This window comes from Pseudonaja textilis, chromosome 14 (assembly GCF_049901715.1).
Source record: "Pseudonaja textilis isolate UNSWEBS1 chromosome 14, rPseTex1.2, whole genome shotgun sequence".
NCBI classification, from domain to species: Eukaryota; Metazoa; Chordata; class Lepidosauria; order Squamata; family Elapidae; genus Pseudonaja; species Pseudonaja textilis.
In genome coordinates this window covers 3,897,332-3,920,810 of record NC_142003.1, presented here as the reverse complement: position 1 = coordinate 3,920,810, position 23,479 = coordinate 3,897,332, and the positions used below count along the sequence as shown (strand labels likewise).

Here is a 23,479-nt window from a genome sequence, read left to right as displayed (position 1 = left end):
CTCCCCGTGGTCCCAGGATCCAAATTCTGACATTTAGCAAGTGACTCATATTTAGGACAGTCGCTGTATTTCTTTTTGCGACCTCCTGACAAGCAGATTCGTCGGTGAAGGCAGATTCCCTTAACAACTGTGTTACTAAACAACTGCAGTGATTCGCTTAATGAATGTGGCAAGACAGGCTGTAAAATGGGAAACTTAATGAACGTTTCCCTTAGCAACAGAAATACCGGGCTTCATTGTGGTCATAAGATGGAAGTTTATGGGGCAAAATTCTCAACGTGTTTCACTTAGCAACAGAAATATTGGGCTCTGTTACCATCGTAAGTAGAGGACTGTTTGTAAGCCTATAATAATTGGCAGAGATTCATCTTTTAAATTCTAAGAAATTCAGGCTTGACTACAAAGGGAAGAAAAGACCCCAAACCACGACAGACACAGATTTCAGACTGTTTTTAATTGCATGTATTTTATTTTATTTTATTTTTTAACCCCCTTCTGGGTTCCTGCCCGGGGGTGGGGTGGTCTCCCCAAAAGCTGAGCTTATAACATTTGAGGTTGTCTTTTTAAGGTTCTGGAAAGCAGGAATGGATTAAGCCTTGATTGGTTTCCTTGGCAGGCGGGAATCCCTGTTTCTGCTGGTGGATTTTACGCAGGGAAGGACGCGGCTCTCTGGCTTATTTGACGTGGAGGCCTTTCATTGCAGCCTCCAAGGTCTGAAACACAAAAGAAAGAGGCTTACAATCCAGTAGCTACTTGCTCAAGATCAGAAACTGGGATCCATTGGGATCCGGGGTGATTTTACCTCAGATTCCCAATACTATAAATCCGTTAGCCTCCATTTTTTTTTGTTCCTCCCCTTTTCAAGCGGGAATTAAAAACACGAAATGAAAAAACTTCCCATCTTCTGTTTCCCCCCCCCTGACAAAAACTCAACTCCCTTTCCTGCCTCAATTTTCTTCGAAGTTTCCATCCAAGCTTGGGGTGGTGGTTTTTTTTTTTAAGGGAGGGTACGTTTTGTTTCCTGCCCCCTGAAAGGGTGAAAACCGGACACAGATTCATCCTCTACATCAAAATAAATAAAGGGAACCATTAAAATGGTCACATTTGAGAAACCCTGCTCTTGATCAAACCCTGCATTGCAGCTAACCAGGGTTTTGATTTGATGCTTCTGGGACCTGTTCCTGGAAAGACAGATGATGCTGCAACCAGGTGCTCTTGGTGGTGGTGGTGGTTGTTTTGCAGTGGGCCAACTTCACATTTCAGCCTTAAACTGCGTAACTCAACACTCCTTGTTCCTCTGTAACAATTCTACCCAGATGGCACCGGGCTCTTCAGCCGTCCCTGCTCACCTTCACGTCCCATATGCTCATGCCGCCATCCATTCCGGTGGTGCAAAATTTGGTGCAGTTGCCCTTCCCGCCAGCGACCACAGAGATTTGGCTGGAAGAGAAGAGAAGAATCCCTGGGTTGAGTCCTCTCAACTGGAGGAGAAGACACGGCAAACCAGTTGGTGATGGACAACGATCACCCGTGCGTGGAAGCTCCGGGAACAGAGAGGAAGCTTGACCTTCTGAAAGTCCACCTTTCAAGCCAAGTGGACAGGGTCAGTTACATCAGGGGTGAATGGATCCTTGGAAGAGCTGAAGGATCCGGTTGGACACAGATCCTTGTGGAGAAAATCTATCCATGCGGTTGCTAAGAATTGACCCCAATTTGGTCAATCAATCCAACATTTTATAAAGCAGGGGGCCTCCAAAATCAGCAACTTTTAAGACTTGTAGACTTTTGCTGACTAGGAAATTCTGGGAGTTGAAGTCCACAAGTCTTCAACTCGCCAAGTTTGGAGATCCCTGGTTATAGAAAGAAAGAGAAATTTTGCAGACTTGCCTGATACTGTTCTTATGGACGGTGTCCAGAGAGGCATCCTTGGTATCAGAGCTGGCCTTCTTGTCCAAGTTCTGGAAACGCTCCCGAGCTGTGAGTCCCCGTTGGGAACTCTGTTTGGGGATGTCCATTTTCCCTCCAAAGCTCAAGGCACCCTGCTGTTCATTGTACACGAACAACATTGGGTAACAGTCATGACCCTGGTAAAGGAGAAGCCGAGAACATCGCTCAGAAGACAAAGTTCACCTCTTATGACTTATGGTTGGGTAGAGCTACCCCAAATCAATGTCCTTCAGATGTGGCTGGTCCACAACTCCCAAATGTGTCATTCCTGGGGGTAAAGAATGTGTAGTTGTGCTCTACGTTTCATAGAGAATCTGTGGAAAGAGGCTAGACGAAACATGCTGGTTGCTTTTCAACAAAGGCAGCCATGTTCTACCCAAGACACACACGTTCAACAAAGTGGACATGTTCTACCAGATGATGTTATCTAGTTTGGGTCATGAAATGTCTGCAAGGAAACAACCCAGCTCAGAGAACATCCAGGAGCCCACAGTAGTCTCTTTCTTCTTCTTTTCCTTCCCCTCCTCCTCCTATCTCACTCCCTTCCAGCACTGATGATGTTACCTAGCTGGGTCATGAAATGTCTGCAAGAACACAACCCAGCTCAGAGAGCACCAAGGACCCCATAGTCTTTGTCAACCTCCTCCTCCTCCTCCTCCTCCTCCTCCTCCTCCTCCTCCTCCTCCTCCTCCTCCTCCTCCTCCTCCTCCTCCTCCTCCTCTCCCACTCCCTTCCAGCACTGATGATGTTACCTAGTTGGGTCATGAAACATCTGCAAGAAAATATCCAAGTTCAGAGAGCACCAAGGGCCCCTCATTTCAATCCCGAGCTACAAATATTCTTTACTGGACTCATCCATATTTATCATGGTGCCATCTACTGGCTAAACCTTAAAATGACATTATCCACACAGCAAGGATGATCGCTTAGCCATTTCCCCAAATGAGGAGCCCAGGGCTCTACGTGAAAATCTTTTGTGGAAAAATCACCCCACCAGAGAAGAAAGTGTATGACTTACTGCAGCCACAAGTCTGTTCTCGGTGATGAAGGTCACAGCCAGGAGGGGCAGAGTCTCCGTAGAAAGACAGGTGACACTGAGGGGAAAAACAACACTTCAGCCTTAACTTTGGTTTCAATTACAAATGTGAAAACTCCAGTCGTGGATTGACTGGATTCAAATAAACACACCACTCATCAAGTCTACATCACCCAGGTCACTTTTTTTGGTCCACCTATGTCAGGTTCTCCAAGACCGGTCTATCTTGGAGAACTGAAATAGGTGGACCCCAAAAAACTCATAGACCATAGACCAAAAGCGTGCAAGCTAATGCAACTTTTAATATAAAGTTTGAATAAAAAATTCCTGCCATGCTTTCTCAAATTACTTTTCAGGCCCAGGTTTCTTTTATCTGACTATCGTCTTAACTGTGGTTCTTCCTCCTATTTCTCAAGGTTCTTCTTTCTTCCCATGACAATCCATCAACCTTCCTCAGATGTCTTCCCTCCCTTCCTCACACCATCCTACTTACGCCGTTTTCATGTTGGCATCTGCCAGGCAGATGGTGCTGTCATGGCCCACCCAGGCCAGGCGGTTGCCACTCTCTGAAAAGCAGATGCTGTGGACCCAGCTGTAACTACTCTTCGACTCAAACATAAGCTCCCCAAATGACATCTTAGATCCCCAAGGAGTAGGGGCTGGCCGCTCTTCCACCTCTTTAATGTAGGCCGAGAAAATCCTGAAGGGTGGATGGAAAAGAGGAAAACAAGGCAGGTGACTCTCCAACACCCAACAGAGAAGGAGCTATTTCACCTAGATCCACAATCACATCGATTAGTATGCAACAGGTGGAGAAGAAGACTTCATAACAGGTTTATATTACATCTTCCAGAATAACGTGGGACAGATTGTTCTGGAGAACATTATTTAGGTGGCCACCAAGAGTTACCACCTACTTAATGGCACATAATCAAACACAGTCATATAAAACATTGTCTAATAACACCATCACATTCGGTTCCATGATTCCATCCAGCTGGGAATATTGGACTTGTTCAAACTCTGAAGTCAATCCAGAAGGCCCACCTGCACTTGAAGTCACAGGATCCCACTGCCAGGAGTACATTGTTTGGATGCCAGTCCAGACAGAGGATGGTTGATCGAATTGGCTTCTTGATGTGCTTACAGACCCACCTAGGAGAAGTCGGAGAGGGGAGATGAAATTCCCAGCCTTGATTCATAGAAGGCTCTCAAACAGTTTTGCTCATGTTTGGTTGCATTTTGAAGATTTAAAGAGCCGTCTGTCAGAGTTCCAGATAACCTCAACTCCAATAAATAGACAAGCATGTTCTCAAAGTTTCCTTTTATTAGTTATACTGGGAAATCCCCAAATCTGAAAATTCTGGGTTTCCCTCCAATAAGTAAAACAAATTACAAATCCACTTCCTGCACCCACCACTCCATCACATGCCCCAATCACCATCCATCCCAACTTGAGACATCCCCTCAACCACTCCTCAGCCAGGTGCAGAAATAACATGACCTTGACTCTGAAGAAGAATGTTATTATGTCTAACCATATACGCTCCATTAAATTCCCCCGCTCCCATCTTCCCAGGATCAAGAATGTGACATCATGGAAGCTTCTGGTGCTAATGTGGCTTCCAAAGCTGACACCACCCACTTTAGGGCTATCCAACATCTAAGACTCTTGGACTTCAACTCCCAGAATTCTCCAGCCAGCTGGAGAATTCTCAGAGTTGGAGGTCCACAAGTCTTAGTTGGGCATCCATGTTCTAAACAAAAACTCAAAAATCCTAATGGGTTTGTCTACTCATGTCCTAATGTAGAAGGTCTACTTATTTCTAATTCCCTGTTTCCCCCATAACTTTGTACTAAAAGGATAACCTTCCCACCAACCCACCCAACCTTCTTGCATTTGCTAAGACGCACCAATCGTTCTCTTGCTCAAAGTAGCAGATGGAGATCCTCCGGGATCCGCTGCCCACAGCAAACTTGTTCTCTTTCGGGGACCACTTCACACAACAGGCAGCGCGATTGATCCGGAGAATGACCAAGGTGGGCTTCCAAACGTCGTTCTTCAGGGTCCAGACGTAAGCGTTGCGATCTGTCCCGCAGCTCACAATCCGGTTGCTGTCGGGGGCCCAGTCGATGCCTGTCAGGAAAATTAGTGGAAGCCTGATGTGTGGGGGGGTGTTCTTCAACGTTTTGTCCTACTGGCTTCAGGGACCAATGGCTGCCTTGGGGTTGTCTAGTTTGTGGCCATTAAAAAGTGATGCGACAAGAGGTTCCAAAAAAGGTGTTCTCTTCGGATTTAAATATTCTATTGACCCCCTCACCTTTTTTCTTACTGACCGCTTCCCCTTTGAGTCAGCTAGAGAGGCTACCTCTGGATCAACCAGGGATATTGTGGCATGCCTGGGATCAGCAGAGTGTCCTCTCCTTGATCGTCATTCCTCCAGAACGATTTAGGTCTTTAGGACCACTGGCTCTCGGGATTTCGACAGGGACTTCCCAGGGAGACCCAGGAATTCCGCCGTATCGCCACGATGTCAGCTCCTCCCTCTCCCCTTTTCTCTAATCCCCTGCAGGGGTGTCTGCAACTTCCAGAAGGTCTGCCTGAGCAAGGTGTTCAGTGCTGGAAGGAATATCCTTCTTTCCTTCATCTCCTTCCAGCTAGCGGGGACTCAGTTGTCCTCACCTGTCACTTGCCCGTTGTGTTCCTTCAGCTCATGGATTTTGTCCCACTTGGAACCATTCTTCTTGTAGATGTGGACTTCGTGATTGTTGGGCGAGATGGCGAGTTCTGTGAGAAAGAAGACGAACCAAGTTTGCAAAACCAGCTCAGGGAACTTGTCCACCTCAAGGCATCCCGGCCCATTTTAATCAAACCACCAACACAAACCAGAAGGAAACAGACAAAAGCCAGGGAACTCGTAAAAAACTCTGCTTTCTCCTAACATGTGGTGGTGTTGTTTTCAACAGCACAAAAAAGGAACACTCCAAAATATATATATATATTTGCAGATAAATGGCTCTTTATTATCAGATGGCTGGGAAATCCCTGATTCAGCTACGCAGAAGAGAACGCAGCCTTGTTCTCCTTCTCAGGGAGTCGATGTGGAATGAATGGGGTGGAAATTCCAAGAAGACGTGGGCTCATCATAGGAGAGGCTTTCTAATAGCTGTGGAGCAGAGAATGTTTCTCCCTCCCTGTGCCCCTTCTGGGGGATTCTACGTTTGCAGATACAGATCAGAGGTGGGATTCAGCCGGTTCTGACCAGTTCTGGAGAACCAGTAGCGGAAATTTTGAGTAGTTCGGAGAACCAGCAAATACCGCCTCTGACTGGCCCGGCTCCCATCTCTTCTCCACCTCCCATGGAGTCCCAGCTGATCAGCTGGGTCTCCTTTGGTTGCCCTGCACAGGAGAACGGAGCTGGAAAGCAGGTTAGTGAGGTGGGGAGGGAATGGGGATTTTGCAGTAACTTTCCCCTGCCACGCCCACCGAGCCATGCTCACAGAACTGGTAATAAAATACAGATTAACAGAATTGGACCTGGTAGGTCATCTAATCCAACCCTCTACTCAAGCAGGAGACCATTTCTGACAATGGCAGTCCAGTCTCTTCTTGAAAGTCTCAAGTGATGGACTGAGGATGTGGTCCTGTAACTGTTCTTTATATGTTTTAGCCTCCAGTTCCCCTAATCACCCTGGTTGCTCTTCTCTGCACTTTTTCTAGAGTCTCAACATCTTTTTGTATAGTGCGGGGACCAATCTCTAGAACAATGGGGGGAACAGAATCAGAACAGAACCGAGCTGGAAAGGATCTTGGAGGATCTTCTAATCCAAGCATATCATTTATCTTTCTCCTGTAAGGTTAATCGTTGTTACTAACAATTTTTGAGTTGAGGCGCTAAATCTCTGGGGACCCAACAGCCCTTTGAAAAGGTAGACTTACGACTTCGGTCCTTGTTCCAGGCATGGCAGGTGATGGGTTCCAGCAGGAAGCTTTGATAAGCCATGGCTTTTTAAACCTTCTCGGAAAGAAAAACAGTTTAGTTTTAGAAATTGTAGAGAATATTTCATAGCTTGGGCAGAGGTTTCTCCTCCAAGCTTGCTACTTGGCTCCCAGACATTTCATTACCAAACTAGGTAACGTCTTCGGTGGGATTTGGGTGAAATGTCTTTGACACTTCACCCAAAACCCCACTGAAAACGTTACCCTGTTTGGTAGTGAAATATCCAGGAGATAAGCCGCAAGCTTGGAGGATAAACTTCTCCCTAAACAATTTAGCTTTCTCATGAATGGAGGAGGCGAGGTTGGGAGAATGTAGGGGAAGGAGTGGAGGCAGAGTCAAAGGAGGAATCAGCCTAGAATCTCTACGTAGCCACAAACTAAGTCCAACCTCCCTTGAATTCCTTTGACTCTGATCTAACTCCTGGCAAGGGTTGACTGGTTAGTCACGAATATTCCTGTGCATAGCCATGAGGAGTATAAATCAGTTTAATTAGACCTTCACGTGCGGACCTGGGTTTTTTTTCCCTGCACCTGAGAGAAAGAGTTACAACCACCTTGCTTTAGCAATGGAAATTCTACTTTCAACCATGGTCACAAGTCAAGGACTACCTCTTTAATAAATCCAACCAAGGAAGCTGAATGTGCAAAAGGAGAAAACGCTACAATGGTTCCTAGCTGGGATACCCATGTTGCTGATTTGCACAGTTTAAAAGTTTGCTATTCCTGGCATCTGCCTGTCCACCAACTATGATGTCTTGGTTGCCTGGAAGTTCTGAATTACTGGTAGATCTAACAACTACAAAAAGGAGCCCAACCACGTTGATCAAGCTTGGTGTCTTTTATCTCTGTTTTGGGAAGCGCTGCAGTTGGGTACGTCTACTGTCTATGATTATTAGTTTTGCAAAATCAAGCTCCTTGGCTGCTTTAGTTAAAAAAGCAGAATAAAAACCATCAGGCTGAGCCACAGGAGGAAATTCAACTTGGGTGACTGCTGTCAACATCTGTCTCTGCTCTTCCTCTCCGAGATCTGTCAGCTTCTGGCCTTATATGGCATTACCAAATTGCTCTTGGTTAAGAAATATTTCCGTTTTCCTGTATTTTTTTTTTCCCCGTGAGCTATTTACTTCCTTGCCTTTCAGTCGCACGGGAGACCGTAATTCTAAAGAGCCCGAAAGCAAGCAAATCTTTTGATGGCTGAGAGCTGACATTTGGCAGCAGGGATGATAACAGGGTGGTGTTTTTTTAATACCGGGGCGAAGGGTTTTATAGATTTGACTGGTTTTTGCCTGTTTCGTTCTGGTTTGTCTGTTTTCATTAAGCCTATTTACAAAACTTGCCTCTATTTTTCACGCCTGAACACGATAGTGTAAATTCAGTTAGGGTTGATTACATGGGGATGGGTTGGGACGTAAAAGGGAGGGTTGGGGACGACGGATTAGTCGTCCCTCTGAGGTTATTCACGGCTTCTAACGACACTTCTTACCTGTATGGGAAGGTAGCACAGGGAGGCTCAGATTGCCAATTAGCTCAGAGAGATTTGTTCAGATTTAAGGTTCAACAATGCAGAGAGTCATTTGATCTGAATCTTAGCCTTAGCCAATTACCAACTATAACATGTATGCAGGATGCATCTTTTTCATTGGTTACAGCTCTTTTTCATTGGTTCAGAAGAGGTAAAATCTACTTGGTAATCTTGCAGGACTTTGCAGGAGGGAAAAAGAAATCTAAAAATAACAGTGTCCTTCCTTGGATGGAAAATATAATTTTGCCTTGCAAGTGAACTCCGAATCCGAAAACTTCTGCCCAACCCACCAGACCTCTTTCTGGAAGAAAAAAAAAAAAAGCCCCCAAAACTCACTCTGCCTGTTGAAGAAACGCCCAAAAACTCTTTTGCTGGAGATCTAAGCCCACTTCAGAGGAGAAAGGTTGCCTAATCTGCAGACAATCCTTCACAGAGGAACCACCTTTTTTGGGGCGGGGGAGGAGGGACTTTTGAAGAGTTGTGTCAATGGAAAACTCAAAGGGAAGCCAACCGCTCGCTGGAGAGAAATTTCAGTGGGTGTGGAAAGAAAAGGAGAAAAAAAAAAAAACCCCAAACTTCCTGAAAGTATTGCCAGAAGAAATGGAAAGGAAATAACATCCAAGTGGAAAGGAGGAGGAGAAGGAGGTGATGTGGTGGAGGATGGGACAGGAGGGGCGATGGTGAGAAGAGTGAGTGAGTCAAACCAGTTTTCCGCTCCCGAATTTGGACCCCTGCCATCCCTTCAGAGAGAGAAATGCCTTCGCGAGAAAGTTAGCAAGAGAGAAGAAGACAAAAGAGAGCGAGGTTTGCTTGTTGGATCGAAGGAGCATCTCAGGGACTGACCTTGGATGGAGGAGATGAAGATCTCGAGATCTTCCCCGTTGAGGAGGAGAAGCAGAAAGGCTCGTTCACGGACTCTGGGCAGTCGACATGAACAGCTCTCCGCCGAGCCAGCTCAGGAGGAAATGAAGAAAGAAGTTTAGAGGCAAGGCTGCAAGTCAGACTTCCCTCTCGGCTAGAAACTTAACCACTTCCTTGCTTGGGGGTTGGAAAAAATTCTCTCTCTGTGCGTGTGTGCAATGCCTTTTGTGCAGCGAAGGAGTAAGCTTGGGGCCTTAAATGATGCAGGAAGGTGTTGGTTTCGCAAGGCAGGTGGGGCTGCAAGAATCGACTTATGTTCATTTAGACGAGGGTGGTCGCCCAAGACTTGACGGTGACTTCACGGCATATCATGCCATTAGAAAAGATAGAATATCTCGTATAAAATGGTGGAATAAATAGTTTAGTCACGAATGATTAATAACCGATAAATATATGTTAGTTTGACAATGTGAGAATTTATACAAACTGTGAGCAATGACTGTGAAAGGATAGCACAAAAGATTTGTAACCAACTGTATATAAAATGGAAGATGGGTTTATGTTTTTAAGTTTTGTTTGTATATGTTGGTCTTAAAAAATAAAAAAAAATTATAATAAAAAAGAAAGGAGGAAGGAGTGACCTGAAAAGAGATCTCAGCTCTTCCACCCAGAAATAAAAACCCTGCTGTCACTCATGGACGGGGCAGGGGCAGAATTGTGAGTAAAGAAACCCCGGCAATAAACCGCCTGGACCAAGTTGAGACTAAAGTCAGAAGGATGCGATTTTCCTCAACTAAATAGGATAGAGCTGGAAGGGACCTTGGAGGTCTTCTAGTCCAACCCCCTGCTCAGGCAGGAAACCCGAAACAATTTTAGACAATTTTTTTTCTCCAGTCTTTTCTTAAAAACCTCCAGTGATGCAGCACCCACAATTTCTGAACGCAAACCCTTCTACTGGTTGATCGTCTTCACTCTTAGGAAATTTCCCCTTAATGCCAGGTTGCTTCTCTCCTGGATTAGCTTCCAACCATTGCTTCTTGACCTGCCTTCTGGTGCTTTGGAGAATAGCTTGACCCCCTTCCTCTTCTTTGGGGCAGCCCCTCCAATCCTGGAATACTGCAATCATGCCCCCCGCTAGTCCTTTTCTCTAGACTAGCCATACCCAAATCCTGCAACCGTTCTTCGTTATGTTTTAGCCTCCATGTTTCGTACAGTCTCCGTATTTCTCCCTAACACCCAAGTGACGCTCTAGAGAGGGCTGTCTTTCTGAATGCACGTGCGCACACGTGGGTGTGTGATTTTTCGTCAGAACAGCAGAAAAGAATCCCTTGATCCTGGTTAGAATACGGAGGCCTTTACAGGGGCAAATGAAAAGTAGAAGCACAAGACGGATGAGGGGACGCAAAAAGGTTTATTCTCTGGGCCCAGTTTTTGTCAGACGGTTAAAAAGCGTAATTTGCTCTCCGGGCCTGACGGTGCTGAAGTTATCCGTTGAGTGGCGTCCAACTGTCATGCCCCTGTCGGAATCTGACTCAGAGGGGGAGGCCAAGCAGCTGATAGGGAGCGGTTGGCTGTGGCGGAAACTGGGGAAGGGCAAAGTCCAGTTGGGCAGAGCAGGGAACAGGTAGAACAAGGGAGAGGGAGTTCAGAGGAAGACCCAGGCCCACCCCCTCTTCATCCCAGGGCACACAGGGAGGAACGGAATGTGGGTTGCATGGCTTACGGGGGAGGAAAGGGCCCTGATTTTTTTAATTGTCGAGTTAACCTGGCTGATTTTGCACAGGCCATAATTTTTATCATCTCTGTTTCTGGCAGTATGTTTTCCTGCTTCCAATATTGAGCATATATTATTCTAGTCGCCATCAACACATGTAACTATTATATAAATCAAATCCTTCCTGTATCCTTCTGATATTATTCCTAGGAGAAAAAAAAAATCCGGCTTAAATGGAATACCATTTGTTCCACCCATGTCTGAATCAATCTCCAATAATTTTTTTTTTGCAGCATTGCAGGTCCACATGTGAAAAAAATGTGCCGGATGCATCTTTGCATTTCCAACAATTTGGAGATCAGACTTTTGAACATTTTGGAAAGCCTTGCTGGCAGAAGATGCCATCGGTAAAGCATCTTATAAAGGTTTTCCTTATGTGCCGTGGCCAATGTTATTTTCCTATTGGCGGTCCAAAGCTTTTGCCGTTTACCCAATTCAATATTATAACCGATTTTATTTGCCCATGCCACCATTGTTTCTTTTACATGTTCTTCCTCAAGTCTGTATTAATAAATATCTATACAGTACAGCCACCGGGTTCCGTCAATGGCCTGGTTTCTTTTTACCAGTAACTCTTTCCATATTTAATTGTTTCCTCCAGTAAATTCCCCCGCCCAACACGGCCAAATAATAACCAAGACGTAAGAAGATGCTTTTTAATTTTAATTTTCCTAGCAGACAAGCTGAACATAGAACTCCCCTGTTTAACTTAGTGTTTTCATACTTCCTGCAATAAACTGTTTCAAGGAGCAGCTTTGGTAAAGAAGGGAATGAAAAACAACCAAGCGCAATTAAAAAACACAACGACAACAACGATGAACCCACAAACCCAAATATATACCACAATCACATCACAGCTGATTGGCAGATCAATATATATATCACCAGAGTAGAAAGGGGACGAATAGGGAAATTGGGGGGGATATTTCACCAAGTCGTCATTCTTCAGTGCTTTAAAAAAAAAAAAAAGTAGTAGTGATCCATCTTCACCCTGTCTTTTCAAGTCTGTGCAGGCTTCAGAGCAGGCTGTCTTGCTAGAGAACCAAGAATCCATTCTACATTATCCGTAGGCCCTGAATGGAGGACTCTAATGTCTAGACAAGGACGACGAAGGGAGTGGAGAAAAATAAGAAAAAAGAAAATTATTCACCATGACAAACCAAAGCAGGCGACAGATAATAACAGATAATCAGAGTTGGAAGGGACCTTGTAGGTCATCTAGTCCAACCCCTGCCCAAGCAGGAGACCCTACACCATTTCTGACAGATGGAAGTCCAGGTCTCTTCTTGGAAGCTTCCAGGGATGAAGCTCCCACAACGTCTAAAGGCAACTTGTGTTCCTTCAGTTGATTGTTCTCCCTGTCAGAAAGTTTCTCCTTATTTCCAGGTTGAATCTCTCCTTGATCAGTTTCCATCCATTGTTCCTTGTCTGGCCTTCAGATGCCTTGGAAAAATAGCTTGACCCCCTCAGGACTACGTGCTAAGTTCCACTTAAGGACTTATACGTAAGAGTCGAGTCAACCAATGGCCAGTGCTAAATTGGAGCTAGGTAAAGGGTTAACGGAGTTCAAGAGGGATCGGATTTAGCTCATTTGTGGGGGCGTAAAGATTCTAGGTTGATTGCTTTCTTGACTCTGCCTATCTCTGCTTCTCCCTCTCTTACAATTACACGGTTAACAGAGGAGCTGGCAAACATTATATCGACCGTAGAATCGGCTGGCATAATCGATCAAGGATAAGCTGGGCAGTCAAACGTTACCTTAAAGTCCCAGATGGTCATTGCTCCGTCAATACCAGTGGTGCAAAACTTGCGACAATCTTGCTTGTCCACTTCATAAATAGACACTTGACTGCAAGAGGAGGAAGAGGAGAATGGAACCAGCATTAGACTCAGAAGAAATTGTACACCTGTTCTTAATTTTCTTTTTAACTATGCTTTGAGTCACGCGTTTGTACTGTTTTATTACGCGCTTCGTAAACCGTCCAGTTCCCTTAGGGGAAATGGGAGGTGTAGATAGTGGGTGAATAAATAGGGAAACAGATCCCGAGGACTATGTGAAGAAGTTGCAGGATGCAGTCGAGAAACCTTCTCAGGAGGAACTAGACGGGTCAACTGTTCAACTTTCCAATTCAGGTCTGACATGGAAAAATATTTCAGGAGCCAGCAACTGATCTTCTAGCTGAGGAGTATCCGAACTTTGCAACTTTTAAGACTTGTTGGACTTCAACTCCCAGGACTCCTCGACCGGCATGAATTCCTGGGAGTTGAAGCCCACAAATTTTAAAATTGTCATCTTTGGAGACCCGTGATCTAGTTGCTGCAGCTTCAAAACAATTTCAGAAGCCGGAAGAAACGAGTTTATGGACCTCCATCAGAATTCTCTCCTTCTTCGCCTTATGTCACTGTCAGGCACAAGGAATCAAGAATGACACCACGGGCTATTCCGGAGAAGTTTCTTTATTGTTGATTGTCTGTAGGGCAGCCCTGGTGGTGTAGTGGTTAGTGTGCGGCATTGCAGGCTGAGTCTGCATTCCCACTGCCAGCAGTTCGATCCTGACTGGCTCCGGGTGGACTCAGCCTTCCATCCTTCTGAGGTGGATCAAGTGAGGACCCAGATTGTTGGGGGCAAATAGGCTGACCGTATAAACCGCTTAGAGAGAACTGTAAAGCACTGCGAAGCGGTGTATAAGCCTAAGTGCTACTGCTATTAAGAATGGTTAGAATACAATATTGCAGGCTAATTCTGCCCACTGCCAAGAGTTCGATCCTGACCAGCTCAAGGTTGACTCAAAACCCCACCTTTCCAAGGTTGATAAAAAGGAGGACCTAGGTCGATTGGGGGCCATTGGCTGACTCTATAATCCGCTTAGAGAGGGCTGTAAAAGCACTGTGAAGCGATATATATGTCTAAGCGCTGAAGCTACCGACAGGACGCGTGCCAGACTGAAGGAGAATCTGCGCAACTACCCTACGGTCACTCACGTAATGCTGTTCTGATGCAGCGTCTCCAGTGTAGCGTGGCGGTCTTCCGTAGTGGCTCTCTTGTCCATGTTGCGGAAACGCTCCATGGCCGAAACGTTGCGCTGAATGCTCTGCTTAGGAATGTCCAGCTTCGAGACAAAGTTGAGGGCTCCGCGGTCGTCACAGTTGAAAAGCATCGGGCAGCAATCGTGGCCCTGGAAGGAAACCGCGCACCCGGGCTTTGGATCGGCGTTTCTCGAGCCAGACCGACCGCTTGAAGAGGGCGGGGACTTCCAACGCCCAGAATTCCCCAGCTCCCAAGAGCTTCCCCAAACTAAGGGAAGGCACTTACAGCAGCCACCACGCTGTCCTCCGACACGAAGGAGACGCTCAGCAAGGGCAGAAACTCGGTTTTGAGTTGAGAGAGCCTAAAAGGCAAGGCAGGGGGTTAAGAAGGTAGCGTCGCGATGAAACCGTTCCCAGGGTTTGCACTGTGTCAAAGGAAAGGATCCCCTTGTCCACTAGGGCGCAGACCATGAAGCCAGCAGACCCCACACACCTCAATTCCTGAGCCCTGGTGGCGCAAGTGGTTGAAGTGCAGGATTGCGGGCAAACTCTGCCCACAGCCTGGAGTTCGATCCTGATGGGGTTCAAGGTAGACTCCGCCTTCCTTCCTTGCGACGTTGGGAAAATGAGGACCCAGAGGGTTGGGGGCAATATTCTAGCATTGCAAAACACTAGGAGGGGCACATCTAAGCCTAGATATTACTGCTATTGTCTGTGGTGTAAGCCGGTGGCAGGAGGCTAAATGTACCTCTGCTTTAGAATTGGGGGACCCAACGCAACCGCTGGAATCCCCGCGCCGGATGGCATTCAGAGAAGCCTTCCCCTGCCGCAGCTACTTACATCATGTTTTTCGAGGCGTCTGCAACGGATACGGTGCTGTCGTGGCTGACCCAGGCGAGACGGTTCCCGCTGGCAGAGAAACTGACACTGTGCACCCAACCGCCGCTGCCGGTGCCTCCGAATTCGGCCATCAGCTGCCCAAAGGGCATTTTGGAGCCCCAAGGCGTGCTGGCAGGCTTCTCGTCCACCTCCTTAATGTAGGCTGAAAACACCCTGCAGGCGGCGAAAGGCAAGTTTGTCCTTAAGGGGAAACGTTAACAGCGTTCCCTGCCTTTTGCAATAGTTTGAGAGAGAAAGGTAGTTGCTTTGACTTACGACCCACCACTGAGCTCAACATTATTATTATTTTTTTGTTACTAAGCAAGACCGTTGTTACGGGACAACCTATTTTACCACTTTTCCTGCCACGCTGCCGTTTGATAAAAGTCTCTGATAAGAGTTGCAAACATTGATGGTAAGTATTAAAGCGGCAGTTAAGCAGACACTAACATGTTTGAAAACACCACCACGAAACCCAGAAACCGGCTAACTGAAATAAAACAGGACTGAAGCACTAGACTTAGAGGTCTTGGCAGTTTAGCCCCCTGCCCAAGCAGGAGACCGTACATCATTTCAGACCAAGGGCTGTCCAATCGCTTCTTGAAAGCCTCCAGTGATGGAACGCTCACAACTTCCGGTAGCCAGCAGTTCCACTGGCTGATTGTCCTCCCTGTTGGGAAATTTCTCCTTAGTTCTTTGTGGCAGCCCCTCAAATGCTGCCAACCCATTTCATAGAAGTTATGCGTGTCCTCACCTGCATTTAAAATCACAGGATCCGGCTGCCAGCAAGACGTTGTTCGGGTGCCAATCTAGACTAAGGACGGTGGAACGAATGGGCTTCTTGATGTGTTTGCTCACCCACCTAGGAGACAGGAAGGGGAACCCCTGCATCATTCTCCTTAAGTTATGGTGCTGAATATGCACTGAGGATGTTATTCAAATCCCTCTTGGCCGCAAAATAGGTCTGAACGGTACAACTGAGTAGCTGTCCTCATGACGCCAGCATAGTTGGCTCCTACGTCCATAAAGGTACAGTTTTCCCCTGCCCTGTCTGACTCCAGGGGTGGGTGGGTGCTCATCCCCGTTGTCCCAAGACTCTCCTGTGGTCATGTGGGCAGCACAACGGTACACCAAGGTGCACGGAATGCTGCTAACTGCCTACAGAAGTGGTACCTGTTCATCTGCTCGCATTTTCATGCTTTCAAACTGCTTAAGTGGACAGGAGCTGAGGCGAGTGATGGGAGCTTGCCCCGTGCTGGGTCTCGAACCCGGGCTCTCCGGCTGTTTAGACCGCTCACATCCTGGACATAAACTGTTTCAACTCCTACCCTCAAAACAACGCTATACAGCCCTGCACACCAGAATAACTAGACACAAGAACAGTTTTTTCCCCGAAAGCCATCACTCTGCTAAACAACTAATTCCCTCAACATTGTCCAACTATTTAGTAAGGCTGTATCACTATTACTATTAATCTTCTCATCAGTCCTTATCACCCATCCCCTCCCACTTGGGACTGGATGACTGTAACTTTGTCGCATGTATCCTTACGATTTATTTGGACTGTTTCCCAGTATGATTTGATTGCTTATTGTACCCTATGACTATTATTAAGTGTTGTACCTGATGATTCTTGACGAATGTGTCTTTTTTTATGAGAGCATTTGCACCAAAGATAAATTCCTTTGTGTGTCCAATCACACTTGGCCAATAAAGAATTCAATTCTATTCTATTCTAAAACCAAGGAGCTTTAGCTTAGCGTTTGAAACCTTCTATTTCAACGTTAGGTCTGTTCTCTAGCTCAATCAGAGATATTTCGGGAACAGACAGAGCTGGCTAATCTTTCTGGGAATGTAGCCATAAATTCCGGGACGAGTTCATTTTCTTTCAAGTCACGTAAAAGCGGAGGAAGAGCAAGAGACTGGCAGCTTGGCAGTGAATTCACCGCCAGTAACATTATTTCCCAGTTTATTACACTGCAAAGAGATTAACCCGCTCACCAGTCGTTTTCGGATTCGAAATAGCAGACGGAGATGAGCCGAGCGCCACTTCCGACCGCAAATTTGTTCTCCAGAGGGGACCATTTCACAAAGGTGGCCGCTCGGTTGATGCGGAGGATGACCAAAGTCGGCTTCCAAACACCATCCTTCTGGCTCCAGACGTAAGCGTTACGGTCGGCCCCGCAAGTCACAATGCGGTCGCTTTTGGGGGCCCAGTCGATGCCTGTAACGGAGAGAAACACAGGCCGTTTTTCGAAGGCGAGTGTGGAAGAAAGGGAATGGCAGCGGGCTGATTCCGAAGGCCACCGCTCTGAAACCGTTGCTGTGGTTTCTCAACCTTGGCAAGTTTCAGATGTGTCGACTTCAAGTCCCAGAATTCCCCCTGCAAGCTGGTTGGGAGAATTCTGGGAGCTGAAGTCCACACATCTGTAACTTGAGAAACACCGATTTAGAGTTTTAATCTTTCACAGCAGCATCTTAGATTGGTCCCCTTTTGCTATCTACTGTGTCATGTCCCTGTGGGAATCTGATTTTCAAGCAGCTGACAGAGAGTGTGAGCGTGGCTCTGTTGGCTGTGGAGCACAGTCTGGCTGGGCAGAGCAGGGGAGAGGTAGAGCAAGGGAGAGGGAATTTGGAGGAAGACCCAGGCCCACCCACTCTTCATCCTAGGGCACGCTGGGAGGAATGGAGAAAGGAGCAAAACGGGTTACATGGCTTACAGGGGGGGAAAGGGCCCTGATTCCCTTCATTAGCTGCAGCTGGGAACACAGTGTTTAAAAAGGGAAGCTGCGCACAGCAAATTGTTGGGAGCAAATTGTGAGTTATATTTTATGGTCAAGGCTTATCTGGGTTCCTGGCGTCTTCCCAACTGTGTGTTTTGTTGGCCTTTCAAGTTTCCAATTCCTTCTCCTGCCCTGTCAAGCTAATTACTGCAGCGTGGTTTGGATTTTTAGTTACAGTTTGTATGTACTTTGTTCTCAGACTGAATTTCCTCCATTTAAAGGCTGTTCCTGGGAGTTTTTCTCCAGCCGAAGGTAACCTGGAAACTGGGGGCAAAGTTGGGAGATAATAAAAGGACTCTTATTGCTTATCTGTGTTGCCTTTGTGCCATGCCCCTTTGGATCATGACATACTGCACCAAACACCATTTGTTAAGATGTCAAGTCCCTCATTGTCACAGAGAACCACAGAAACAAAGATTCCTATGGGGCTTCATTCATCGGGTGGAACGCCAAGAAAAAGGGAACAGGAATGCAGACTCTTCAAAACAAAACATGAACTGAAGCTGCCTTTTATGAGTGAATTCATTCATTCATTCATTCATTCATTCATGTATGTCAATCTCTTTTCCCAGATAAGACTTTTTCTTTGCCATGTTTAAAGGTCTTCTGTTTACTTTCACAGCCTCCGAGATTTGTCTTACATCAAGTGTCCTATGCGTTACACAATCATACACACACCACACCTCCTCTTTAGTTCCTAAAGTGATTTGACCGGGAATTCGGAAGAGCAAATGTGGCAAGAAAAAGTCAAATGTTTCTCCTGAAATGGGCCATAAATGTTAGATTAGTCATATGTAGATGACATATACCACCCCAGCAATGGATACATTTTCCAATGGATTTTTTATTATTATTTTATTATTATTTTGGTTTAAAATGTGAAGGAACAAGACACCCCAAGATGAATTCCTTCCAATGGAAGGAGTGCTTAAAAAAGGCATTTTACTCTCGCAGGAAATCCAGAGGTGGTCTCTGCAGAAATGTGTAGGATTTTTTCACTCAAGACAGAAGCTGCCTGAGCTGATGCTGCTCTTACCAGTGATGTGCCCGTTGTGTTCCTTCAGTTCATGGGCTTTCACCCACTGGTTCCCATTCTTCTTATAAATGTGAACTTCGTGGTTATTCGGGCTAATGGCAATCTCTGCCAAGAGAACCATTGGATTTGTGTTAACAAAAACAGAGAGAAAGAGAAAGAGAGCGTTTTTTTTAAAAAAAAGAAAACATTGTTCATTGAATATCCTCTTTTTCTTAGAACTAATTTTTCCCAAACAGAGAGACTCAGTCTAATGCATATAAGGTGCATGGAAGTGAGTATAAAATAAAAACACAATGGCAAGAAGACAAAGATGTCAAACAGAAGCTGAAGATCAACTCAGCAGAAGATGTCTTGGTGAAAAGAATTGCCAGAAGGGTAAAACTGGATTACGCTGACGAATAAACTCGAGCAATGAAAAAATTGTAGCAGTGAAAGAGGGAGAGGGGCAGCTTTCTACCTTTTGCACACTTTGGGGACCTGTCTTTACATCAGAAGCGTGCAACAAAGAACTCGAGGTGTCTCAAGAGGAAAGTAGCCGAGAGTGAAGAGATTTAACAGCCCTCTGTCCTTCCCCTCCTACACATCATCCCAACTGTTTTGCCCTCACAAAAAAGCTTAAACAGAACCTCAGTTGTGGGGCCCTTGGTGCTCTCTGAGCTTGGTGGCCTTCTTGCACACATTTCATTACCCAACTACGGTAAGTAACATAATCAGTGCTGTGCACTGATTTTGTGTACCTAGTTTGGTAATGAAACTGCCATTTGTCAGAATGGTCATTTGTCAGAAATGGTGTAGGGTCTCCTGCTTGGGTGGGGGTTTGGACTAGATGACCAACACGGTCCCTTCCAACTCTGTTAATCTGTTAAAAAGCTCACACAGCACCAAGGACATCACAATTCAACTCTGCGCTAAAAACATTATCTTCTCCCTAAAACCTTAGACGCTAGCAGCTCTGGCTTTTCAGCAGAACACCAAGTGAATATTTACTGAAACCATAGTTTAAAAAGCGAACCATCATGGTGACACTCACGTGTTCGATCTCGGTTCCAGGCATGGCAGGTGATTGGCTCAAGTAAGAACTGATGTAGGGACATTCTGGCAGAGTGATCTTAAAAGTCTGAACAAAGATAAGCCAACAATCAGCCGGTGTTTACATATCCAACCATAAACGAAACGCAGGGGTGCTGCAACCATAAAATGTGTTCAGGTGGCTTGTTTAAATTTGGATTGAGAAAGAAAGGAGAACCTTCACAAGATCACAATCACAAGGGCTGTCATAGCCCCAAGCAGTCCATGGAGGTGATACACAGATGGAAATGTAAGCAAATTGAATCATCTAAATATATACATCAAATCAGTGACTCTTATACGCTGGAATGAGCCCATAATCAGGGCAGCGTAATGATAAAACAGGGAGTCATCCAATGACTATCCAAACTGACCCAGCCTATCTGCTCCCCTAGACAGGGAGCTGCACAGACCATGCCCTTTGGATTAGTTTATGGTTCAAAGGGTTTCCCAACGCTAGGAAATGGATAGTTGCCTTATGCATTTCTGCAAATACACTCAGTTGTTTTATATTTATTTCCCTTTCAACTGCCTTATGAGTCCTTCAGATCAAAACAGGAGATGCATTTCTATCTGTCTAGACAGATCGATTTCTATCTTTTAATTCTTTGGCCTCAGGTCACAGAGAGTGCAGCCACCATTTGATAATTTTTTTAAAAAAGTTCACCCTTCTTCTCTAACTCTGTATTTCTCTGCTACAAGGTGGAGTAAAAAATGAAATCCGCCTTCACGCCGATCATAGAAAGAAACCAGCAAGTATTTTTGCTGGCCTACTTTCTAGGTAGGAGAAAGGCAAGTATACTACAGGAATGTCTTTTTCTAGCCAAGCCCTTTTGCAAACAGGATTGCAAGGTTGTTAACTCTTGTCGGTTTATTAATAAGATTCAGCTTCCATGGGCTGGGACCTATATTGACAGATGTCTCGCCTCTCCTACCCTATCATTACAATTAGTAATTCTTCTAATGCCATATCTGTCATCGGACGCTGACGATCCTATTTTTATCAACAGCCGCATGAAAAAGCGCTGCTGAGTTTTGTCCAAACCGGTCCCTTCGATTGTGAAGCCACAATGTTCTTCTTCTGCCTGGACCTCATTTGCCTTCACTCTTTCCCTGGAGAGGATTAAGTGAAGGATGCCGTATTTTTCTGGGAATCCTTCAATAGTGAGGGCGTAAATAGGATTTCCACAGAGAGTCTCACTTTTCAGCACCCAGGTATTAACAAACTATCTTTACAATTAGTAATAATTCTTCTTCTTCTTCTTCTTCTTCTTCTTCTTCTTCTTCTTCTTCTTCTTCTTCCTCTTCCTCCTCCTCCTTCTTCCTCTTCTTCTTCTTCCTTCTTCTCCCATATCCATCATCAGACAGTGGCAATCATGTTGCCGATCCTATTTTTATCAACAGCCGCACAAAAAATTGCTGTTGAGTTTTGTCCAAACCGGTCCCTTCGATTGTGAAGCCACAATGTTCTTCTTCTGCCTGGACTACGTTTGCCTTCACTCTTTCCCTGGAGAGGATTAAGCGAAGGATGCCATGTTTTTCCAGGTGTCGCATCCCATGTCCAAAATAGTGCTTTTTTAATGGTTTTGATGATTTCCCTTGGCTTTCTCAGGCGGCTTATCACAATCAGTAACACAGCCCCAACATACCCATTGCACGACTAGAGCTTTTCCAATGTATTAAGACATCCACCCTCCCATTTCTTGGGATCTGAAAATCAGGATTAAAGGTGCCACTTTGTGATGGAAGTGGGGGGAGAGAGAGATCCAAAAAGGAAGAGCCATTTATTTACCATGGCATTTTTAAAAAAAAAAGTTCTGCTTTTGGAGAATTTAAACAATATATATATAGATAGTCCTCGAGTGGTGTGGTGGCCTAGAGGTGAAGCTCTCGCCTCACAATCAGGAGGCTGTGAGTTCAATCCTAGGTAGAGGCGGATATTTCTCTCTCTGGGCACACTGAGAATATAATCTGCCGAACAAAACGCCACCCTGGTGACAGGAAGGGCATCCAGCCAGTAAAACATTGTTAGCGCCCTTCCGTTGCCCAGACTCCACCCCCGCAAGGGATTATGGGGCCCGTTAAAAAGAGGGTGTTACAGGTAGACCCCAATTGAGCCCACAATTGAGCCCAAAGCTTCCATTCGTAAATGAGATGGCTGTTAAGTGAGTTTCGCCCCATTTTTGCGACCTTTCTCGCCATATCCTTGTTCAGGGAATCCCTGCAGTTGTTAAAACTGGACTGACCAAGCTCAGTCATTAAGTGAATCCGGCTTCCCGTTCACCTTGGCTCATCCGGAGGTCGCCAAAGGGGGGGGGAAGAGCCCAGGATAGCTGCGATCGTCATAAATCTGAGTCAGTTGTCAAGCATCCGCATTTAAGTCACGTGTCCTTGGGTGGTGGGGGGGAAGGATGCTGCCATACATGCGAAAAATGGCCGTAAGTGTGAAAAACAGCCCTTTTTTCAGTGCTGTTGTAACTTTGGTCACTAAACCAATGGTTGTAAGTCGAGAACTGCCCGGAGCTCCCCATCTCCTCATTATTAAAAGCCAAGAGCAGCATTTTGGCCCCATTCCATGAAATTATAGTATTTTGAGGGGGAGCTTGGCATACATTTGTCTTCCCTAAAGGGGTTCGCGCCCCCCCTCCGGTAAGGACGATCTCTGCCGCCCCTTTGCCCCCTAAAAGCTCCATCGCTTCCCCCCCCCCGGCCTTTACTCACCTCCGGGGCCTGAGGGAAGCGGGGCTCGCGGACTCTGGTCAGTCAACGCGGCTCCGCTCCTCGAGAAGCGACCGACGGCAACGACAGGAAGGCGCGGTCGCCAAATAGGGCCCGGCTCTGGGACAAGGGCCACTGCGCCTGCGCAACCTCCCCACCTGTGCACTAGCGCGCCTGCGCGGTGGGACCGAAGGCCTCGCCCTCTGACCTCTTTTCCCGCCACGCCTCCTCTCCGCACTGGGCGGGCAGCGCTCCTGGCGCCTGCGCCCGGGAAGGCTGCGATCCGGAAAGCGAGCGTTCCTCTCTGACTGCGCTTGCGCGAGGAAAGAGGTTGCGTTGGGGGAGAGAAAAAAAAAAGGCAGAACGGGGTGATGTAATGTGCCTGCGCGGGTGGGAAGTTGACCAGGGTGTGGGGATGATATTGGCACAGTTTGTCTCGAGATTAAAATAAAGCAAGATAATTTCTTTTTGTGAAATAATCTTAAGGCCTAGGAGCAATATTTGCAGAAGGAGCTGAGTTGTTTCTTCCCACGCAGAGAAATTCATGGGTACAAGGAAGAAGACGTGTCATTTGCCGCACAGTGAAGATTTCTGTTGTTTTTTCCAACCGGTTTTTTTGCGCCTGTTTGCAATTTTGGGGAAGGGCCCACGAGTTGAAATGCAGCCCACTTTCTATTTCCGAAGAAGGGACCCTCCTGAGTCTAAGAAACTGCCATCCCGTGCAAGCCTTCCTTGGAAATAAAGGATCTCGCCCAGAAAAAAATAATTCCACTTTCTTATTTGCAGAACATAAAATACATTTAATGAATTGATGCATTTCAATAAGTC

At 46.1% G+C, this 23,479-nt stretch overlaps 2 protein-coding genes across 2 annotated transcripts; both read right to left on the bottom strand.

Annotated features, from left to right (window-relative positions):
- Positions 1 to 449: 449 nt before the first annotated feature.
- ARPC1B (actin related protein 2/3 complex subunit 1B) lies at positions 450 to 9,476 on the bottom strand. Its single transcript, XM_026704332.2, has 10 exons — positions 9,348 to 9,476; positions 6,924 to 6,997; positions 5,667 to 5,771; positions 4,898 to 5,120; positions 4,031 to 4,138; positions 3,477 to 3,683; positions 2,966 to 3,041; positions 1,888 to 2,084; positions 1,350 to 1,440; positions 450 to 713 (listed from the first exon to the last, which is right to left on the bottom strand). The coding sequence occupies exons 2-10, from the start codon at positions 6,985 to 6,987 to the stop codon at positions 675 to 677; spliced, it is 1,110 nt and encodes a 369-aa protein (XP_026560117.1). The 5' UTR covers positions 6,988 to 6,997; positions 9,348 to 9,476; the 3' UTR covers positions 450 to 674.
- Positions 9,477 to 11,782: 2,306 nt separating this feature from the next.
- Positions 11,783 to 22,794, bottom strand: ARPC1A (actin related protein 2/3 complex subunit 1A). Its single transcript, XM_026704330.2, has 10 exons — positions 22,655 to 22,794; positions 19,896 to 19,982; positions 18,866 to 18,970; positions 17,048 to 17,270; positions 15,801 to 15,908; positions 15,008 to 15,220; positions 14,454 to 14,529; positions 14,123 to 14,316; positions 12,899 to 12,989; positions 11,783 to 12,234 (listed from the first exon to the last, which is right to left on the bottom strand). Exons 2-10 carry the CDS (start codon positions 19,957 to 19,959, stop codon positions 12,196 to 12,198), a joined length of 1,113 nt encoding a protein of 370 aa, XP_026560115.1. The 5' UTR covers positions 19,960 to 19,982; positions 22,655 to 22,794; the 3' UTR covers positions 11,783 to 12,195.
- Between the last annotated feature and the right edge of the window lie 685 nt (positions 22,795 to 23,479).